Raw genomic sequence first — 22911 nt, 5'->3', positions numbered from 1 at the left:
CTCCCTGGATCCTTCTCCCCCTTCCTTCAATAGATTGGAAGTGTGTTCCAGGGGGGTTTCCGTTGGAGAGGAGAAGCTCCTTGGAAAAACAGAAAAAAACGAGGCCTGGGGAATCCAGGGGTTTGCTGTATTGATATGCAGGTGGTGCTGGATCTTTGAGCTGCAGGTGGTGCTGGATCTTTGAGCTGTAGGTGGTGCTGCCAAAAGACCTGAGGGTCTATCTGTCAGCCGGGCTGAGTGAGTGCTGGCCACTGGTCAGGAGCAGGGGAACTATACTGTAGTTTCTCAGCAAATATGTAATACAAATAAGTTAATCAGGGAGGATTTCTATATTTTTCAGCATTTTCAAGTTTTACAAATGTACAACTTTTGGATGTTGTATCTTGTTTTTTTATGAAAGTGCGCAGTCTTCTCTAAGTCTGTGTTCAAGTTCAAGTCTGTGTTTTTGTGAGGAGGAATAAAAAGCGGATCACGTCACCTGAAGTTAGCTTAGGAGCTGCTAGCGCACCGATCTGGTTACCACTTCTAGCAGACAATTCACTGTTCTGCCACAAGCAAAGGCTTACCAGATATATTTACAATACATGTCCAGTATAATCCATACTGCCTTTATGATCGCTGTTGTGGTAACGGAAGTTCACTCATTACAACATCCTATTTTACAGTCGAAGTTTATTTATATAGCCCAAATTCACAAGCATGCCTCAAAGGACTTTTTCAGAGAATGTGTCTAGCTAGATCAAACTAAACACAATAAACAGAATTGAACTGCTTATATAAAACAAGCATTGGCAGGAAGAAAAGAAAACAGGAAAAACACAAGGTAGGTGAGAGCAGATTTGAGCAAGTCTCACTATTCTACAACCTAACCTAGCAGCAACCCTCAGCCTTGCCCCTGACAACTTCTATTGCTCTTTGTTGAGAGAGTGGGCGGCTGAGAGGGAAGACGCATGTTTGATTCCAGGCAGCAGGGAAACTTGTAGCTGCAGAGACTTTCGGGTTATTCGGGTGTTTTCCAATCTTTTTACATCATTCCAGTCGGTCCTTTCAATCCTCTCACCGTCTTGTCTCTTTCAATGTCCCTCTTTACCTCTCTCTCTCTTTCAATCCCTTGTTCTCTCTCTCTCTTGCCGTCTTCAAAAGGCCGTCTCTTCACCTGTTCGCATTGGTTCCTGCAGGGCACATTTTCTCTCTAGCTTCTTTTCTTTCTCCTCTTCTCTTCTCAGTATCAGAGAGGCTCCGCCGTGGCGTGAAGCCTCTTTATTCTCCTGACCAGAGAGAGCAGGTGAGGAGCAGAGAGTAGAGAAGACTGGAGAGAGAAGCTCCTGGTCTTGTTTGATCCCAGGCAGCAGGGAACCTTGTAGCCGCAGAGGCTTTCAGGTCTTTAGGTCATTTTCACCCTGGACCCGTGTTTTCCAATCTTTCACAGCATTCCAGTCGATTCTTTCTGACCAAAATCTTGACCGTTGCTTTACCCCAGAGCTCTATACATCTACAGCCCAGACCAGTAGATTCTCAAAAACTCAACCCCAAAAGCATGTATTTTTAAGCTGATTGATTGTGCTATATTCAGACATGTCTGTGAAAGTAAATGAAAGTGAGCTCATCTGAAGTCACACTCTACAGTTTTGATGCTACCCTGGCCATTGCTTTACCAATGTTGTTTTTTTACTCCTTGTCTCATTACAGAGTGAATTTGAAAAATGCATACGTCAATACAAAAATGTTGGAAGTTATGCTTGAACCGTATACTATGAAGACAAAAGTAGAGTGCGTACATCTACTTATGCAGGAGCCGGACAATGTGAATCCACCAAGAGCAAGAAAACTCGTTGTCCTCGCCCTCAACAGAACTATAAAAATAAAAATAAAAAGTTCTGATGAAGTTCTGTTTGAACGAAACGTTAATAAAGTGACCGGGAACATCCTAATTCCAGTGTGTGAACCATATACTATCTGGACATAACATCACTCATTTCTAATGGGGAATTCAACTTGTAGCTGCAGCCAGCAGGGCCAGCAGCTCTATAGATATATATATTATAGAGCTGCAGACAGTAGGCCCAGCAGCTCTATAAGTCACTCTGTTGGTTGGTCCGTTAGTTGGTTGGTTGGTCGCAGCTATTGCGAATTCACACTTGTTTTTCTCTCTTTTTGTGTTCTTGATCACATTGACTACCCATCACATACTGCAAGGTTCATATGAAATCTTAGAAGAAATGCACTACTTTTTACTTGATACTAGATTTCACATTAAGTCACTATTGCAAAAATGTTTGGATAGTGCTACTAGTGGTTATGAGCCATGTTCCGCCCTGTTGGAGCAAAGACTGTAATACACCAGTTAGCCAGACTGTACAAGAAGCTTTCTTTGTTTTGTCTGGACGGAGGAGGTGATAACTTTGTATTTTCTCATTTTGCTGCTGTCCAACATAGTGGACTCTCCTAAACCTCTGTTAAAGCTTGAGAGAGAACGTTCTTGGAATCTGCTGATTGGCAGAGAAGGGACAACTGACCATGTATCTAATAATAATAATACATTTAATTTATTGAGCGCTTTTCTAAAAACTCAAAGATGCTATACATTACATGGGTAAAACAGAACAACACATTAAAAACAAGAATTACATAGCATAACATCACGACATAAGAAATCAAACATTAAATGCAGTTTTATATACAGTAGGTGGGTTTTGACTAGGGATTTGAACTGGGGCAGATTGGTGCAGTCACGGATGTGTTTTGGGAGTGAGTTCCAGAGGGAGGGGGCAGCTATGGAGAAGGCTCTGTCACCCCAAGTCCGGCGCTTGGTCCTGAGTGGTGGGGATAGGACGTTAGCATCAGAGGAACGGAGGCTGCGGGAAGGAGTGTGATGGTGGAGCAGGTCAGTGAGGTAGGAGGGGGCCTGGTTGTGGAGGGCTTTATGGGTGAGGAGAAGGACTTTGAAATGGATTTGTTGTGGGACAGGGAGCCAGTGGAGGTTCTGAAGGACTGTGGTGATGTGGTCACGGGAGCGTGTGTGGGTGAGGAGGCGTGCAGCAGAATTCTGGATGTACTGTAATTTGTTGAGGACTTTGGAAGATGAACCGTGGAGAATGCTATTGCAGTAGTCAATTCTGGAAGTGATGAAAGCATTCATTCATATTCATTTTTATTTTCTCCATCATGTCTTCTGTTCAATAGGTGTTTCACCTTTTGCCACTCAGCTCTTGAAAAATGAAAAATCCCTTATTATTCGTTGTTAATTCATAACAAAATAATGTTAAAAGTTGCAGCAACCCATTTCCCTCCTTGAGGTGAAACTGCATTATTGTGTCTTATTCCTCTTTGTTTTTCTTTCTCTTTTTTGATGTGTGAATCCCCCATTCTCCAATCAGCACCTTACTTCTTTCTCTTTGAAGTCAAGGCAGTGTTCTTCTGTACTTCTCACGAAAACAACAAACTACTTTGTTCACAATAAATAACTACTTCACCAGTGTCATATTTCTACTTTGCCAAACTCTTAGCGCACTCAACAGGCATGGCATTCTGAAGCACTGGTCTGGATTTGCCGGTTCTGCTGCACATCACCCAGGAACAATTTGATGGTTTTATCAAATGAGAGAGTGTAGATATATCAAAGGAGTGGCTGAATAATAACCCTGCCCCTCCTCTCTCCAGCGGTGGACCGGTGTTATCTGCTTCCCTGCCTCCTGGAGCCGCTGATCTCTCCCTGGGCTTGTCTCTCTCTTATCTCCTCTTCACACTTCACGGAGGGGAAGTTCTTAGAGGGCTGGGCCCGGCAGATAGCGGCTGACCTGTCTGTTCCCTCTGGAGAGCTTTCTATTTAAAGGAAACCGCAATCTCCCAGGAGAACTCAAATGGCTGACTAGATTAGCTTTTATTTATTTATTTTCCCTGCCATGCGGCAAACACGCCCTTTGCTTGGATGAGGCAGGGCGTGTTCTTCTGCAGCGACGGCTTCCCATGCACCTGACTCTCCTTAACGAAGCGGGGAAGTGGCGCTCCTGTTGGGAGTTTGTGAACTCGGGGAAGGAGGGCCCCTCTGAACGTGTCCAAGGCAGAATGCTGACAGAAGTTAAGCGACTCGTGCAAACCTGCCGCACATCGCCTCTTTATGACGTTCCTTTCCATTTCTCTCTCTCTCTCTCTCTCTCTCTCTCTCTCTCGTCGCCAGAGACAAGTCGCGCTTTATTCCAAAAGGCTAATCAAGGAGAGCAATCTTTGGAGTGAAAGCTGTTGAATTTCTATTGATGGTTTTTTTCCCACCTTTTTTTTTTTTTTTTACTGTGGAAGCCACCAAGCCCCCACGAACCCTTTTGTTTCCTTTATCAAAGCTAATCACGTTTTCTATGAAAGCAGCTATTTTCCCTTCTCTTCCTAAAGTGATTTCAAATGCCTCTTTTATCAACACATTCAAATGGCTGCTGTTTCACTCTTGCAATCAGCACCATCACAAAGAGACGTGAGTGGAAGCGTGGAAAATGCAAATTGCCATTTCAGCATCGCCCTGCCGGAAAATAAAGTGTGCCGCAATCTGGAAAGCGTATCGTAATTGAAAAGAAAGTGTGTTAAGGTAGATCGGCTTAAACGCGGGTTAAGCCTATTAACGCCTTATCAGAAGTCACAGTGCGTTTTATTTACTGATGAATGTTCCAGCGTACTTCCTGTACTTCCACACGAGAGAAAAGCAGCAGGAAGTTGGAGGTATTTTGGGCCCGGCTGCTGTTTCCTCCATTTTCCCCCTCGGGACACGACTGTTGCCATGAAAATGCACATTACAGCAATTTCTGACTGTGTCCATTCCCATTTGTGTTTCTATGACAGATGGAGCTGCTGACAGTGGGGAGCTGGACCTGAGTGGGATAGAGGACAGTGAGATAGAGTTGGTATGTACTGTACCTGGTGCTTAATGAGCCGCACCGTATCAGTGTTACATGACACTACTCTTCCATATACAGTAGCATGCTGCAATTTCTAATACTACATGTAGGCATCTCGCACGCTCAATTCCTAGGCTCGCCCACTGCACGGCCTCGCCCGCCCTGCAGCTTGAACGCTGTGCGGGCTCACTTGCTAGGGCCTAATTTAAAGAAAACAGCTCTGTCAGGTCACCCGCACAGCCCAGGGGTGGAAGCCATCGTCTCTGTCTGGTTCCTCCCTGATTCTACCTACTTACTATATACTCCCATCACTTATATAGCTTCAGACTGATGACATCATCACTGATGACGGATGACATCATCACTGAACTATAGCCTCAGCCTTAGGGCAATCAGACTTAGGGCAATGAGGGTAATATGCACACAGTTAAAGTGACCTCCCATTACATTTACCTTGTGGAAAACACAGTATCCTTCAGTATCGAGTCACTTGGGAAACCGTTTCAAAGGGCAGGCACTTTCAAACACCTAAAGCCCACCCATAGCTGCCTCTGGGCGTTGATTGGTGTGAACCTCTGGTGGTTCAGATTCAAACCAATAGATTGGAGCAAAGATGGGCAAGATGGATTTGTCATGTGATCGTGATCTCATTATCTCACGTGAATCCAGCTGCCTCACAAGGTTAGAGAGGGCCAAAAAAAAAAGATTGTGACCGTGCACTTCCACCAGTAGGTTACTGTAACCCCACCACTCAATTACCCAATTAAAGCTACTAATTTGATTAGAAGAACGAAATACATACTGGTAATCAAACTATTATACAAACATTTCTATTTTTCATATTCAAAGCATTTAGTCAGGGTTGGGCGCCGCTACCCTATCAAAAAATGCAACCTTATCTGTCAAGGAGAGACTCGTGGGTACCCATAAAACCCATTCTCATTCAGATATCTTGAGGTGAGTGGGCCCCCTTTGAAAATGGCCATGCCAGTTTTCCCCTCACCAAAATGTTGCCTAACTTTGGAGCGTTATTACATGGTTGGTACCAATGGATGCCTTAGGTCTTCTAGTTTCATATGATATTAGAAACTTCGATCTGGCTCTAAGAATAAGTCTACTACAGCCATTTAATTTGTATCACTATAAAATTGGGGGAATAACAGGAGAAATTACCAATCGGGAACACGGCAGCAGAAAGGGTTAAAAATAAAACTGGGGGTGTTGGCAGGTATGTGATATACTTTCTGTGTTTTACTCTATCCCCCCTACTAAGAGAGTTGCCCATCACTGGTTTAAACTTTTGAATGATTCCTCACTGTGTTATGTCCGCCCTCAAATTCAACCAGAAAACATAAAAGTCAGGAAGTAAAGATGCTAATTCATGAGGTTTTCATGTCCCGTGTGTATATAGAATGTATTTTGTCTTTTTATTCCTCCGCCGGCGATAGCCGAGCCGGAGGCATAATGGTTTCGGGTTGTCTGTCTGTACGTACGTACTGTACGTCCGTATGTCCATCCAATGTTCGTTAACGCAATATCTCAGGAACGCCTTGACAGAATTTCGGCAAATTGGCTCAAACGTCCACTTTGACTCAAGGATTCAAGATTCAAGATTTTTATTGTCACTCCGTAGTACAAGTATCATGTGTGAAATTCTTCTGCTGTGGACTCCGTTTACAACATAAATATAACAGGGCATATGAGTGCAAAAACAACAAGAGACACAACAAGCAATAAGGCAGTAGAGTGATAAGACAAGTCAGAGACAGTGGCATATTCACTGCACATACAGTAGGTGCACATGTCATGTGCATACTTTAGACGTACTTAAACATAAAAAATAAAAATAAAAGTGGCATTTTCACTGCGCATAGGTGCACATGTCATGTGCATACTTTAGACGTACTTAAACATTTTAAATTCGACATTCTGTTTGCACAGGTGCAAATAGCATATACCTAATTAAACATGCAATTAAACATTAGACATACATAATGGTTGCAGCTACAGTACGGTACAGTACAGCTACTACACTATTTGTGTATGTTAAGGAGTCTCGTGGCCTGCGGGAAGAAACTGTCCATCAGTAAAAGATGAGTGTGGAGCTCCCCGCTTTCAGGTGAAAAGAAGTGGCTGGCAACTGCGCATGTGTCGGAGGAAGCATGGTGCTAGTCTACTGCTCTCCCCAGATCAGCAGAGGGTGGAGCAGCGACTGGGGCAGCAGGGGGAAACCTGGCCAAGTACAATTGTGGAGAAAATGTGGGGACATTCAGGAAAAAAAGAGTAAAAGATTAGTGTGTTTTTTATACTGTTTGGTAGGATAATTGCATGTTCTTCCTCCCTTCCCACCTCTGCAGTATCTTCTGAGTGACAATGAAGTGAAAGTCAAGACCGCACTTTGGATGGCACAAAACTCTGACTACTTGAAAGAGGAGAAAGGTAACTTTATGCTTTCTGTGCCGGACTGTATTCTGAGGTAGGGTACTTAACTGGATTACCTAGAGTATGACCTCAAACTACTGCCAATGTGACTGGTAGAGAAACTGTGCCAGTGTTCAGCTTGCAGCTGGAGGATATCTCCCACTCTGCTGTATTGATATACTGCTGTCACAGAGTTGTTTTTTTGGTTCCTTGTCTGACTGTTTTCCTGTTCCCACCTTCAGAAAAGGAAGCAAGGATAGCGAAGGAGAAGGAGCTCGGGATCTACAAAGAAAAGAAGGTAACAGGAAACACATCAGACAGACAGTCTGAGAGGGACCATAGAGAGAGGGAGAGATGGTCAGACAGACAAACAAAACAAACAGTTAATCGCACAGAGAGATGGATGGAGATAGATAGATAGATAGATAGTCACAAAGACAGACAGACAAGCAGTAAGCTTTGGAGCTGGTTCCCTCTCATTTCCCCATTACTGGTTACTTGGCACAATTGCAGGCCCTTTGTTAGGCTTAACATCTGTTCAGTGATCTGAACTAGGTGGATGAAGAGCAGTGGAACAGCTAACTAATGAGACATGCAGGCTCCTGACAGCACTGATCCAACAAAAATAAATGAAATATAAATATAAATGAAATATAATATAAATGAAATGTAAAAGGGGGAAGCGTTCTTAGACGCCCGTTCATGTGAAACAATCCCAGCATCCTTTTGGAGTTTAGTCATTAGAAATGAGCTGCTCGCTTCCATCCTGAGCTGGTTCGGACCCTGTGGGTTTATTTCCCTTTCAACTGAGGAAGTGGATTTGCCTCATCATTTGAAAACTGGACACCTTTTTAAAATGACCTTAAATCCACTTCATAAAGAAATGAGTGACATTGAAGTTTCCTTTATGCGTAACTGAAACTCAGTTGAGCTCCAGCCCTGTTTTTGGGGCGAGGTCTACAAACTTGCATTTGTGAAATCATTATCAGCAAGTCGTTAATCACAGAAATGGGTACTGCTACAAATCTACTTTCAAAGAATTCAGTTTCTGTGGTTGTCTAAACTCTCTGGCACACATTGTTTTAAAAGGAAAATCCCACCCATCTTCTAAGACCATCTAAGAAACGTATTTGACCAATCTAATTTTAGTTTAAATGGAAAAATGGGTTATACCCTGGCCTGGTCTATTTTGCACCGTTTTTGGAGCATTTTTTATACTGAATTTTGGTGAAATTATCTCCATCTTAACTGTTGGCACAGACATTGAAAAGAAAATTTGAAAAGATACAGAAATACCCATTGTAATAGGTGAGCACATCAATAAACTGCTACGTGACATCTTATTTATTTATTTTGATGGCACAGGTTTTTTTTTAAATGCCATGCTTAATATTGTTTGGCCCGCGACTATGTGGCCCACAACCAAAAAACTTTGGCCACCCCTGGTCTAAACTTTCTGACATTCACTGCACTTCTATACAGTAAACCTGCCTGTCTGGCACCCAAGTAGCCTTAAAGTAAAAGCACAAATTCAGCAAATACAATCGATTAGTATTTCCTAAATTGATTTTGCTGGTCATGATAAATGGGCGATCACTCACACCTGAACTCCCCGCAGCGCAAAGGTCCCGCTAAGAAGCGGGCACCGATCCGGGCGAGCACGGCCGACGAGGCCATCGAGAAGATGCTGGAGCAGAAGAAGATCTCCAGCAAGATCAACTACGACGTCCTGAAGGACCTGAACGTGAAGCCCGGGGCCAGCCCTGCGCGCCAGGCCGAGCCCCACATCGGAGCCTCCATCACCAAGCGCATCCCCAACCCCCGCACCCCCATCAGCCTGGGCACACCGCTCAGCACCCTGGGAAAAAGGTATGTGCACAGATGGCTAAAGGCATACCTGCCAAGTTGTAATTTCTCCTGTTACTGTCTTTCAGAGGCTGTAGTTGACTTAGTTTAAAACCAGAGTGAGGTTTCTGCTATCATATGACACTAGATGCCCCAAGGAATCCATTGGTACAACCATGTTATGCTAGCTTGTTGGGAAGGGGGCTAAATAAAACTCCAAAGTTAAGCTACATTTTTGCGAGGGAAAAAATATTTTCAAAGTGGTCCCATGACACTTCACCTCAAGATATCTGGATGAAAATTGGTTCAATGGATACCCACAAGTCTCCCCTTTACATAGGTAGGATTTTTCGATAGGGTAGATACAGTCGGTCTGTGTGGGAACGCCCACAAAATGTTACTACGGCTGGCGCGCGGGTGGGGTAAAACCCCCCATATATCTCAGTGGGCTGACATACCAAAGGACGGTGCTGCGGCTCTACACACAGGATTGGGGATTCTAGAGCAGGTACATAGACGTCTGTTCAGATGTGCATTTACTAGGGGTGCTCTGATCCGGCTAAGCCATGATCCAATTCCGATTCCTGGGGTCACAATCCGATTCCAGAATTGATTCTCGATTCCAACGATTCTCGATTCCAATGATTCTTGATTCAAGAATCTAGAATCGATTCTCTACAAAGAAGGATTTAAGGATCTACTCCAGTCTGCTGTGTGCTAAACCGAATATAGCAGAATAAAGTGTATAACATTATGTAGTTTTAAATTGCAATAACACACACAGGCAAATCTAAGACAAAAAAAGGTCACATTTATTAATGCTGAACTTGAAATTCAACTTCCCAAGTATTACAGTGATAGTGAACTTTCAACTTACAGTATTTCTCATTTCACAGTCAGTGACCATGCTGAACTTTAATAAAACAAGTAAAGTAACACATTTTGCATGTTTCCATGACTTCCAAAACTTTTCCAATTTCTACTTTAAAATGTCACTAGCCTACACATCACTTCCTCTAATGCGGTCTTTAAAACCAGGAAAAGCCAACATGCCGTACTCAACATATTACCATATCCAACATCTAAGACCATACCTGGATTTTTACCTCTTTTGAGATGCACCTTTTCTGCCATGTCTCACACGCATTCACAGGGCCCATCCACGACTCCACGCCCAGCCTCTCACCCTCTCATGGGTTTTCTGCAGCACAGAGAAAAGCCAGGGGTGTTTCACTTTGTTTGGCATTGGGGGAAATTGGTTTCCTACAGCTCTGTTTTTAAACCTCTTTCAGCTAATGTTGGCTTTAGGTGCCATCTTGGAGGTTTATAGGAGTCATATAGAGGCAGCTGTTTAGTTATTAAGGGGATGTAACCCCCCCGCCCCCCCTCGCTATGTGGTTAGTTTAGCTGCAGTCATCTGGTTGCAGTTTGCTAGGCCTTCATAAACCCTGTCTCGAGCTTTGCGATAATTCAGTGCATTTGCTCTCAGACCCACCGAGGAGTTTGCTGTTTGCTCTTTATTGCAGTTGAGGCTTTTCAGCGCCGGTTTCTCTTCAAGTCAAATGAAAAGTATTTATAAAGCACTCTTAACAAAACGAGTTTGTCACACTTTACAGAGCAGCAAAGGATATAAACACAGATAAAATCACAACAGAGAGCAAATGCATTACAAACTCCAAGACCTGTGTGTGTGTGTGTGTGTGTGTGTGTGTGTGTGTGTGCGCGTACGTACGTGTGCATGCCCGCTTTCATGTGGAGAAGAGCTAAAATATCAAGGCAGACAAACAGGGAAACAGCGATTCAATGTAACGGGTAAATGTCTCCAACTATGATGCTGTCAAATACATTGTGATAATGATCATAGATCCAATCATTTTATATCACTTGTGAGCTGTTTTTAATCAGCACATTTCATTATTTCCCTTCCCTGCTGCTTTTGCACCAACTGGTTAACCGCCAAGTGGAAGGAAGGTGATTACAGGGAGCTGAGCCTGAGAACACACTAATTGGACCAAATTAGGAGTTTTGTTCTGGAAGGAAATATCCAGTGTTTGAAGAAAATAACGCCTACTCTGACAAAATGATTGATGAGGCAAAATTGTAACCAATTATGGTGCTTTTTAAAGGATGGTAATGTGATACTTTATTGAAATTGTCTTTGCACTTGCCCTCCTCAGCAGGGAGGTCAGAGGTCACAACACCACCCCAGGCTCAGTGTGTCAGTACGGTTGACCTCACTACAACAAGTGGGCTGTGGGGTCGACTGTCCGCCCCGTCCATTCTGTGTGGAGTTTGCATGTTCCCCCCGGTCCATTCTGTGTGGAGTTTGCATCTTCCCCCCGGTCCATTCTTAGTCCAGTAAAAATGTCACTTGACCTCACACTAATTGCAACAAAACCAAACTCAAGTGATTTTGTATCCTCAATATGTCCTCAATGAAGGAAAAAAAGTGTTAAGGAAATGTATGAAGGGAAATTTTTGAAAATGACCCATATGATGCTACCAAAAACGTTTATTTATTTATTTTTTAACATTTTTTTTCATTTTTTTTAACATTTTTTTTATTTTCTCCTTGAAGCAAAAAACACATACAGGATATAAGTGATGAGATTTATGGCACATTAAAAAAAAAAAAAAAAAGGCTTCCATAGGCTTCCATAGGCTACCATCATATTTAGGTCATTTTCAAAACTTTCCCTTCATACATTTCCTTAACACTTTTTTTCCTTCATTGAGGACATATTGAGGATACAAAATCAGTTGAGTTTGGTTTTGTTGCAATTAGTGTGAGGTTGACCCACATATTTGCGTAAAATGCCTGGACTATCTGTGTGGAGTTTGCATGTTCCCCCCGGTCCATTCTGTGTGGAGTTTGCATGTTCCCCCCGGTCCATTCTGTGTGGAGTTTGCATGTTCCCCCCGGTCCATTCTGTGTGGAGTTTGCATGTTCCCCCCGGTCCATTCTGTGTGGAGTTTGCATGTTCCCCCCGGTCCAGAGCCATATAATAGAAGAGTTCTGACATCTCCATTCACTCCAATGGACCAGTTTTTTTCCAGGAAGTAGAAAGTGGAACTCTTGAGTAAAAGAAGCAGCACTGTCGAGTTGCATCAAAATAGACAGTGTTGTACTTTGAAAGGGTTTTTCATCCCTTGAAATGAATCAAATTGTACATTATCTGCTTTATTTTAGCATGCAAAAGTAGCGCGAGACCCATTCCTGGCTGTTCATTGGCTAATGATTCTTGCATTTTGGTCCTCCGCTGACGCCACTCTCTTACTAGAGGACACTACCCCGGTCCATTCTGTGTGGAGTTTGCGTGTTCTCCCCGTGTTTACGAGGGAGCACATGCAAACAGTCCACAAAGACCCTCGACATGAGTCTTGTTTGGGTGTAGTTTATGATATAGTATAGTATGTCATATACGTACTGTAGTACATTTATGGTGTAGCAAACAATGTATATAAAGTATGTAAACAACCTAATATATTTCATGATATTGCCTATACATCACAATTGTGCAAGGTTTTAAACTTGTAAATCTACAGTATAATCTACATGTGGTTGGATAAAAAACTGAAATACGGTAATCATACTTAGTAAAAAATATATTGCCCAAGCCGTGTGTGCGTGTGCGTGCGCGTGTGTGTGTGTGAGTGAGTGTGTGAGAGAGAGAGACTTGGCTGCGATAAAGGCCTATAAGACTAAAGGTCTTTTCAGACCAAAAGTGAATAATCCGTGTGAATAAATCAATGGCAATTAAACAAACCGAACCCATTTATCTCTATGGGACTATTCACACCAAATCAAAAGTTGTGGATTTGTTTTTTTCTGATTTGGTGTGACTAGTCCCATAAAGATAAATGGGTTAATTTTTTTTTAATTGTCATGCGATTTATTCGCACGGATTATTCGCTTTCGGTCTGATTCAAGATTCAAGATTCAAGATTTTAATTGTCACTCCGTGGTAGAAGTATCACGTGTGAAATTCTTGTGCTGTGGACTCCGTTTACAACATAAGTCAAGTCAAGTCAAATTTTATTTATATAGCACCTTTCATACACAAGGCAATTCAAGGTGCTTTACAAAAAAATAATCGAAAAAACAAGCAGCAAAGCAATGCACATATAAAAAAAAACACACATAAAAAACACAGCCGACAGTTTTAGTTAAAATATATACTCAAATTAACAAACATGAAACATTATTTCTGTTTTAAATAAGTTACAAGGCACTCTTCAGTATTATTATTACATGTACAGTCCATTTGTTGGAAATGTACAGGAATCTTTTCTTTTAAATTACAGGCCGAGAGAGGCAGTAGTTTAGTAGCAGTTAAAAGCAAGAGTAAACATAAAGGTCTTTAGCTTGGATTTAAAAATAGGCAGAGTAGGGGCAGATCTAATGTGTTCAGGGAGTTTGTTCCAGTTATGAGAGGCATAGTGGGAGAACGCGGCTTCACCATGTTTTGATTTGGTCCTCGGGACAATTAGTAGACCAGTGCCTGAAGATCTCAGGGATCTGGATGGTTCATAGTGTAGAAGCATTTCAGAGATGTAGTGTGGGCCTGACCCGTTGAGAGATTTGTAAACTATTAGCAGAATTTTAAAGTCTATTCTAAGATTTACTGGCAGCCAATGCAGGGATTTGAGAACTGGTGTAATGTGTTCAGCTTTCTTGGTTCTTGTTAGAACTCTAGCAGCCGCATTCTGAATGAGCTGTAGTTGTTTAATAGCTTTTTTGGGAAGACCATTGAAAAGACTGTTGCAGTAGTCTAGCCTGCTAGAAATGAAAGCATGAATTAGTTTTTCAAGATCTTGTTTGGACATGTAGCCTCTAATCCTTGCTATATTTTTTAGATGATAGAAGGCAGATTTTCTTATAAGCTTGATGTGGGAGTTGAAATTTAGATCAGAGTCAATAATAATGCCAAGATTTTTTACCTGGTCCTTTGGCTTCAAAGATAGGGATTCGAGGTGAGCAGTAACTTTGAGCCTATCTTCTTTTTTGCCGAAGACAATTATCTCTGTTTTGTCTTTATTAAGTTGGAGAAAATTCTGGCACATCCAATCATTAATTTGCGCAAGGCAAATTAGCAAACATAGTACAAATATAACAGGGCATATGAGTGCAAAAACAACAAGAGACACAACAAGCAATAAGGCAGTAGAGTGATAAGACAAGTCAGAGACAGTGGCATATTCACTGCACATAGGTGCACATGTCATGTGCATACTTTAGACGTGCTTAAACATTTTAAATTCGACGTATTAGGTGGGAATGGGAGGGGGTGGGGGTGCTGAGGGGTGGGGGGGAGGAGGAGAGGAGGAGGGGTGGTGGGGAGGTGGTCGGGGGGAGGAGGGCAGTGGGGGTGGTGGGGGGGAGGAGAGGAGGAGGGGTGGTGGGGAGACGGAGAGGAGGAGGGGTGATGGGGGGGAGAGGTGGCAGGGGGGGGAGGAGGGGGGGAGGTGGAGGGGGGGTGGTGGGGGGGAGGAGAGGAGGAGGGGTGATGGGGGGGAGAGGTGGCTGAAGGGGGGAGGAGAGGAGGGGGGGAGGTGGGGAGGAGAGGTGGTGGAGGTGGGGGGGAGAGGGGTAGGTGGGGGGGTGGTGGGGGGCGGAGGGGGGGTGCTCTGGCAGAGGGGTCAAACCTAGCGTAGAACGCGTTGAGTTCGTCCGGCAGGGAGGGTGATGTGTGGGGGGATTGCTGTTTCTCCCCCTTGAAGTCAGTGGCAGCATGGAGTCCTCTCCATAGATGCCGGGGTTATTACAGTCCAGTTTGGACTCTAGCATATTGCCATATTCTCTCCGTGCTCTTTTTATAGTGGTTCGGAGAAAAGACCGTAAGACTAGACTAGACTGAAAACACTTCATAGACAGGATCCTTGATATTTCCAGACATTCAATAAAGAACTTCATCACTCCAGAATGATTTTGTTCTCTGCTCCATGAATAAAGGCCATTCTCCAGTTTCATGTGTTGCCTTTGATGTTTTTGAAGAGCGGCTTCACTGGAAAGCCCTTTCTTGTGTTGCTGTTGTTTTAAGAATGGACGCTCTTTCTTGAAGCGTCCGACCGGTTTAAAATTTTAAAATGCATTCACGTCTCGCCATGTGAATCATTGATGTGCATCACTTATCTTGAATCATTCATCCCGCGCCTTCCTTTCTCTTTCTTTTCCTGAATGGAACAGAACAGCGCGGGCTTTAAAAACATCCATCCATTTGTTGGGAAAAGCGCTGAACTCTGCACTTTGTAGCGTTGAATGCGCTGCAAAGTTTTTCGACCCCTGCGGTTTTTGCACTACCCACAAGTCATTAGGAACAACAACAACCTGCCCTACGGCCTCGCAGGCAACAATTCTCTCAATGTCTCATTCTCTCATACCAAGTCAGTTGTGGCGTTGGAATGAAGAAAATGTTCTGGGGGAGAAAACTGAGAAAAAAAGCCATCCCAACAGTGACCGTTGAGCGCAGAATGGACTCTTTGAGCGGCGCGGTGGCGCAGGAGCGGACCGTTGCTCTGGCCCTGAAAAGGTTGTTGTGCTGGTTATTGAGCGAGGGCAGAGACATGGTGTCAGGGAGACCTGTGAGAGTGCAGGAGAAGGCCGGCTGACAGTGAAGCCATTGTGCCTTGTTTCGAGGCCTCGCCGAGGGGCTACACTGACGCATTGTGCTGCTGCGAACCCTCCCTCCTCCTCTCCTCTCCTCTCCTCTCCTCTCCTCTCCTCTCCTCTCCTCTCCTCTCCTCTCATCTCCTCTTCTCTCCTCTCCTCTCCTCCCTCATTCTCTCTGCCCTGGTTCTTCGCTGAAGGGTTTGGCCTTGTCGATTCAGGGTCAGGTTCGCTTCAGGCTCTGCAGCCCAGTCTGCAGCTCTCTCCCCCTGTTTCCACTCCACCAATCAAAAGTTTGGACACGTGCATTTTTCTCTATTTTTATTATTTTCCACATTTCAGAATAACTCCAAATACTTCATTCATTCAACCAACTTTATTTAAACTCAGAAATACAGTGAGGTAACTCAGAAATACAGTGAGGTAACTCAGAAATACGGTGAGGTAGAGACCTCATTTACAATAAAGCCAAGTATTAGACATAGACAAAAGTATAAAACATAGATAAAATATCCTAGATACCAAGAATGCCAACTGTACAATACCACATCTTAAGTCAAAATTTGGACAATCATTACATTACATTACATTACGTCATTTAGCAGACGCTTTTGTCCAAAGCGACTTACAATATCACGATTTGTCAACAGTACAGAAAACAACTATGCAACACAATCAATGACAGCTAAGATATTTTGATAGACTAGCACCATGTAGGAAATAGTTTGAGAAGGAATAAGTAACGTAGCATTAGTAGGTTTGAGAAGGATTTTAATTTTTTAATTTTTTAATTTTTTTTAATTAAAAGATGTTAGTTCAAGAAGGGCCCAGGTGTAGCCTGAAAAGGTGAGTTTTTAGTCTCCGTCGAAAGATTGGCAGTGATTTGGCCGTTCTGACCGAAGGGGGGAGCTCATTCCACCATTGTGGCGCCAGAAACGAGAAGAGTCGCGATCGGGACGAGCGACTTTTGAGCCCACGTAGCGGTGGAGGGGGGAGGCGATCTGGACGGGTGGAGGAGCGGAGGGAGCGATGTGAAGTTTGTAACTTGACCATAGATTGCAGATACGAAGGGGCTGACATGTGGACTGCCCTGTAGGCCAGTACCAGTGTCTTGAATTTGATGCGAGCCAAGATGGGAAGCCAGTGAAGGTCACGGAAGAGGGGAGTGACATGAGAGAATTTAGGTTGATTGAACACTAAACAACAATCAGCTTTCTCCATGAAGGGCTGTCGACTCTGGATCACATTACCAACTGAAATCAAATATAAAATCTTTTACAATGAAGGTTAAGTGCTGGCTAAAAGCAAACCAGAGCTGTACTGTACTGTACTGTACATGTATAGCCATACTTTTGAACCTTTTGGTGGCATCTCGGCACGCTGAAATGCCAACTCTGTCACATACACCGCGCTCGACTTCACCACCACAGACTGTATGGGTTGTAGCTGCTGTGGTAGTGGGCCAATCACATGTCACATTAAATCGAAGAACGCTTGTGGTGATTGGCTGCCAGCAAAACCATACAAATAGTAATTTTTTTGTAGATGTGTAGAAAAAGGATCACATTCAGGTATCATTTGAATGGAGAAGTTTCAATACTACTTGGTCTCTTCCTTTCCTCTGGATTTTTCTCTGCCTTTACATCTCTCTCTCTTTTTGCCCTTTCATTTGCTCTCTTGCTCTCTCCTCCCACCCACCTATTTTTCTTCTCATGCTCGCTCTCTCTGTCTCTCTCTGTGTCTATCTGTGTCTATCTCCTCTCAGCTAACTCAGTTCTCCAGGGACGAGTGAACACAGCCACAGGCCTTGCTGTACTTTATGTACTACTGTGCAGCCTTTGGGTTCATAGGTCCCATGCACTCGTTCACTCCCTCCCTCTCTCTCTCCCTCCCTCCACCCCTCCTCCATCCAGCTGCCAAACAGACCCTCCCTGTTCCCTCCATCCCTACTGGAGGATGGAAAAGCACTCTTCCAGAAATAGCCCAGATAATTGCCCTCTAGTGTTTTTTGTCTCTAAGCTCTGCCTCCTTTGCCTCTCTTCTACTACTTCATCTGTTCTCTTCTCCCATTCAAAGCTTTTCTTTTTAAAGAACTTGTCTGATTCCAGAGCTTTCTTTGGCGAAAGAGAGAGAGAGAGAATTCCTGACTGCATTTTTTTCTCAGAGGGGTGGGGAGGTGGGAATGGTTTTTTGGTCTGTGTTGGTTTTCCAGAAATGTAAATCCATCCCGCAGAGTTAGCCAACGCTGGGAAAGAAGACCGGCAGAGCTCAGCAGTTTTCTAGCCAAAACGCCACCGCTTCTGTGAAGTGGAGGCACAGAGAGCGAGAGGGAGAGGGAACACTTCCACTTTGTTTGGCGGGTCTGTCGGGGGCAGCAGGTGTCACGAGGAAGACGAAAAGGTCACCTGTGCATTGTAAAAATAAATCAATACAAAATGGAATGTAAAAGGAAAGCCCAAGCCCGTCTTCCAATTCAGTAGCTACAGTTGGCTATTTTCAGAGGTAGATGAAATATCCGACCACAGAAAGGGAAGAGGGGGAGGAGTGGAGGGGGCGTTTGTGTCATATTTTCCTGCCCGGCACGCTCGATCGAAGAGGATGTTTTTCCTTGTTATATGACCAGCTGTGTTAGGGGAGGGTGTATAATTTGTCTGTGGTTTGCAGCCCCTCCCTGTTGCCTCTGATCCCCCCTCCTTACCCTCGCCCCCCAAACTGTGACCAATGAGCCGTTCGATGCTGGTTGAGGCTAGCAGACAAACAGATATATAGACAGACAGACTGGGCCATGGCTGCTGCCAGGTCCAAACCACCCCCTCACACTCTCTCTCTGGGACTCACCACCAGCCAACTCAGCTGTGCCACGTGATGATGCAGATATTGCCAGCGACAGATTAAAAGTTTGTATCTCCAGTACATGAAACCTTTCAGAAACGATGCGAACAGGTGCATATTTTTTCAGTACCGCGTGTATTGCCCATCTATTAACATGGGCGAGAGTCTGTTCAGTCACTTTTACCAGATCCGCACGGAGCCGTACCGCATTTGGGGTACCGTGTACATTGGGTTTAAGAGATATGTTAATGTCGCTGTTTTGAAACTTCACCAATGTGTTCTGAATGGCTTTCATCGGCCGGCCTCGAGGTCACAGAATCGACTCAGTACATATAGAGGAGAATCTGAAGTTTGAAATTCTAGAGAGACGATGCAAAGCCACTGTCACCTGTGGAGCAGCCATGTGTGATGTTTAGTCTGGATGAGACCCGAATAGCAAATGAACAAGAAGGTGCCGTCTCATCCTGCAAATGATCCCTCCAGGCTGTTCTTTTGTTTCAAGCAGGGATGGAACCAAAGGATTTTGCCATTTTGCTGCCATCTCCATGTTAAATCCCCGTTCCCTCTCATTCACCTTCTGGCTAGTGAGGCTATTTGGTGCTAGCCCAGACAGGACACTACCTGCCAGAAGGCACACATTTTCCATTCCTATCCGTTTCAAGTTAAATGAAGCAAGTATCATATACACTCAGCGAGCACTTTACGAGGAACACCATACTAATACTGGGTAGGTATCAGCTTTCGGCTCAGTGTCAACCGGCTACCAAAGTGACATCCGCCTCAAGGTTTGCCATGTTGCATTCTGAGATGCTTTTCTGCTCACCACAGTATGTCAAGAGGTTATCTGAGTTACTGTCGCCTTTCTGTCAGCTCCAACCAGTCTGGCCATTCTCCTCTGACCTCTCTCAACAACAAGGTGTTTCCCTCCGCAAAGCCGCCGCTCACTGGATGCTTTTGTTTTTTGCACCATTCTGTAGAACCTCTAGAGACTGTTGTGAGTGAAAATCCCAGGAGATCAGCAGATTCAGAAATACTCAAAGCAGCCCGTCTGACACCAACAGCCATGTTGAGGCGTTGGACATGGTCTGGACATCCCCGCTGTACGCAGCGCTTGTTGAGGTGTTGGACATGGTCTGGACATCAGGCTTGGCTTGCAGCAGTGACAGCAGCTTTCTCTTTGCAGCCTTTTCCAAACAGTTTTCAACGGCCGAACCTTAGTTCTCCGCATTCCACTGTAACGGTACAGCGAGGGCAGGAATTTTGAGGGGAACTCTAAAACTGGGCCATTTGGAAAACATCCCAGTTTCTATCCACGGCTAGTTGATGCTAAAGGAGTTGATGTTATTGTGCTATTCCATGGCCTCTCCGTAGCGTAGCAGTTGAATAGTCTCCCTGAAGCCTGGAGGAGGGATTGTCTCGCCTTGTGCCAGCCTCTGCCAGAACACACCGACACGCTTCCTCTTTTGTCCCGCCGTATCTCCACTCTCAAGTCGGTCTCCACTCTCTTAAAACCCCAGATGATACATTAGTTTCACTTTTTCTCCCCTTTCCGCTAAGTTTTATTGACACCATCCCCCCAGCTATTGCCAGTTTGTCAGCCACTGGCTAAACGGCCTCCCTCAATCGCCTTTTCAGCTCAGGCTTAGTCTCATTGGCAGTAAGCTGATTAGGAACGAGCCGCTAAGCCCAGCAGAGACTGATAGCCTAACAGAGAGAGGATGAGAGAGAGAGACACCCAGAGAAGGGAGAGAAAGTGAGAGAGACAGGAGGGAGGGCGCGAGAGATTAATAGATGGGAAAGAGAAAGAAAGAGTGGCAGCATCATTTAGTTTTGTAGCGTGACCTCTCTGTGAGGCTGTTCACACTTGGTTTTAAAATGTGTCTGGGGTGATCGGATCACAAGTGGACAGCACTAAATACAAGTGTAAATTACCACCCAAGACGCATTGTGATCGATCACTCAAACCACTTTCCAAAGTGATTAGGAACACATTTGACCAAATATATTTTGTAGTGTAATAATGCGTCCTGATGCATCCTCAGGACACATTGAAGGACCGCCTTTGTATCACAGCAGACACGTCCTCATCGATATAAGAGGTTAAAAACATTGCATTTGGTCTTTGCAAACGGAAATTATGTGGCCTATGTGTTTATTTGCATATAGAGCGGAGGAATGAGATGTGATCACAAGTGGTCACTGAGACGCATGTGGAGAGGCATTCTAAAGCCTAATTTATACTTATTAGAAAGTGTCACTCAACACATGGTCACAGACAAAAAATAAACTGTCGCCCATGGTGTTGCATTTATGGTTAACCACGTTGGACATAAACAGTGCTATCCCTGCAACCTGATGTAACGTTCGACTGCAGCATAATGACACACAACTCACCTCCTCTCTCTGGGAAGTTGGTCACGGTGTTCTTTGTGATTTTCACAAAGTCATACATCCAGGACAGGTCGATAAAAATAGCGGGGACACGTTTTCATATTCATTTCAATCGATTTCAATACAGCGACAACCAAAACAACAAGTCAAGCGCGTGTGCCTTCTATCTAGCCCAGTGATAGCCAATCACACTTGCCCGACACTTATGTGACGTAGTCAGCGACATTAGAAATTTCACTTGGTAGGAGACACTTCTCGGTGACACTTAAAAGTGACGACAAAGACCTCATTTCTGTCGGCGACGATTTCAAAAGTGTCGAGAGACGAAGTATAAATCGGGCTTAACGCCTGGGACACACCAGATACGTCTCCCATCACAGCGCAACACAGAAGCGTCGAGCAGGAGCCTGGCCATTCACACCAGAAGCATTGTGTTTTGATGGCTCTGCGCCGGTCACAACTTGTACTGACTTCATGCCTGGCTGCACGCGACCGCTCACGTCAAAAATAGACCAGACACGATAACTCTCGCTGCAGGACGTGAGACAGACGCGATGCGAAGGATGTTCTATAAAAGATTGAAAATAAAATATTAAAAAAACAGGATGCCGAAATGGAGCTGCCTCCACGATGTGACGCGTCCACGACGGGGGCGCTTCTGGTGTCCCCCCGCTGTAATGCCATGTGTAAACTGACATACTTAGAGCTGTTGATCACCCAAGATGCATGTTAATACCAAGTCAAAACAGGGTATGTGAGTTAAACGTTGTTGGAAGCGAGAATCCTCAGACATTGGATGTTACAGGTGGGAACAGATAGAGAGGGGTAGAGAGAGCAACAGTGCCTGTCCTACTCTGCCTCTTTTATAGAAGGCAAGGCAAGCCACAAGCCTACAAAGAGAAAGCAAGAGCAGAGAGAGTTGTGAAGGATTAGAGGAGTGACGGCAGTTGAAGGATGAGAGCAGGAAAGGGAGATAAAGTGGATGTACATAGCTTTTGTCTTGGTGTGACCTCGCAGAGAGGAGAAGGGATTTGAGCTGGAAGTATGTGGAGTGAAAGAGCGATTGTGTTTGACAGAGAGGAGGGATTGACTGATTTTTACTGAGAGAGACGGGAAGAAAAGAGCCAGAGAAGATCAGCCCTATCTTTCCTAGTACCACCTCAGATATACAGTAGATACAGGAGGGAGGAGATCTTTCCTAGTACCACCTCAGATATACAGGAGGGAGGAGATCTTTCCTAGTACCACCTCAGATATACAGGAGGGAGGATATCTTTCCTAGTACCACCTCAGAGACACAGTAGATACAGGAGGGAGGAGATCTTTCCTAGTACCACCTCAGATATACAGTAGATACAGGAGGGAGGAGATCTTTCCTAGTACCACCTCAGATATACAGTAGATACAGGAGGGAGGATATCTTTCATAGTACCACCTCAGATATACAGTAGATACAGGAGGGAGGAGATCTTTCATAGTACCACCTCAGAGACACAGGAGGGAAGAGGCAGGCTAATGGCCAAACGGAGGTCAGGTATTAGGCGTGAAAAGAGTGACATAGGCAGGAATAGAGAGAGAGAAAGCATTGCTGTGTACCTTTTCCTAGTGTGGCATCTCAGGAAAGTCGTGATCATTTTAATCTCGGTGCACGTTTACAGGGACAAGGAATTAGCCTTGGTGAGTTTGTACACAAAACACTAATCCCACAAATAAACAAGACATTGCACTTTGTAGGAGGAGTGATTGCTTTTTCACTATTACACACCACATTCTTTTCTATGTTTACTATCTTCCACATTTTAGAATAACATAAACTATTTTTACTATCTTCCACATTTTAGAATAACAGAAAAGGCAACAAAATGATGAAATCACAAATGGCAGGGACAGGCAGGGACCAAAAAAGTGTTGATTCTTTAAAGCAGCCACCCT

General features: G+C 44.3%; 1 protein-coding gene across 1 annotated transcript in view; it reads left to right on the top strand.

Moving 5' to 3' along the window:
* brf1a (BRF1 general transcription factor IIIB subunit a) overlaps positions 1-22911 on the top strand; it is a gene marked incomplete at its 5' end in the record, with an annotated part of 159462 nt that overhangs the window by 99651 nt on the left and 36900 nt on the right. The window contains 4 exons of the mRNA XM_083633132.1: positions 4828-4889; positions 7241-7322; positions 7547-7602; positions 8923-9173. Of these exons, the coding sequence (XP_083489258.1) occupies positions 4828-4889; positions 7241-7322; positions 7547-7602; positions 8923-9173 (451 nt within the window). The remainder of the gene's footprint in view (positions 1-4827; positions 4890-7240; positions 7323-7546; positions 7603-8922; positions 9174-22911) is intronic.

Source organism: Poromitra crassiceps, assembly GCF_964638095.1.
Source record: "Poromitra crassiceps genome assembly, chromosome: 3".
Lineage (NCBI taxonomy): Eukaryota > Metazoa > Chordata > Actinopteri > Beryciformes > Melamphaidae > Poromitra > Poromitra crassiceps.
This window is presented reverse-complemented; position numbering and strand designations above follow the sequence as displayed.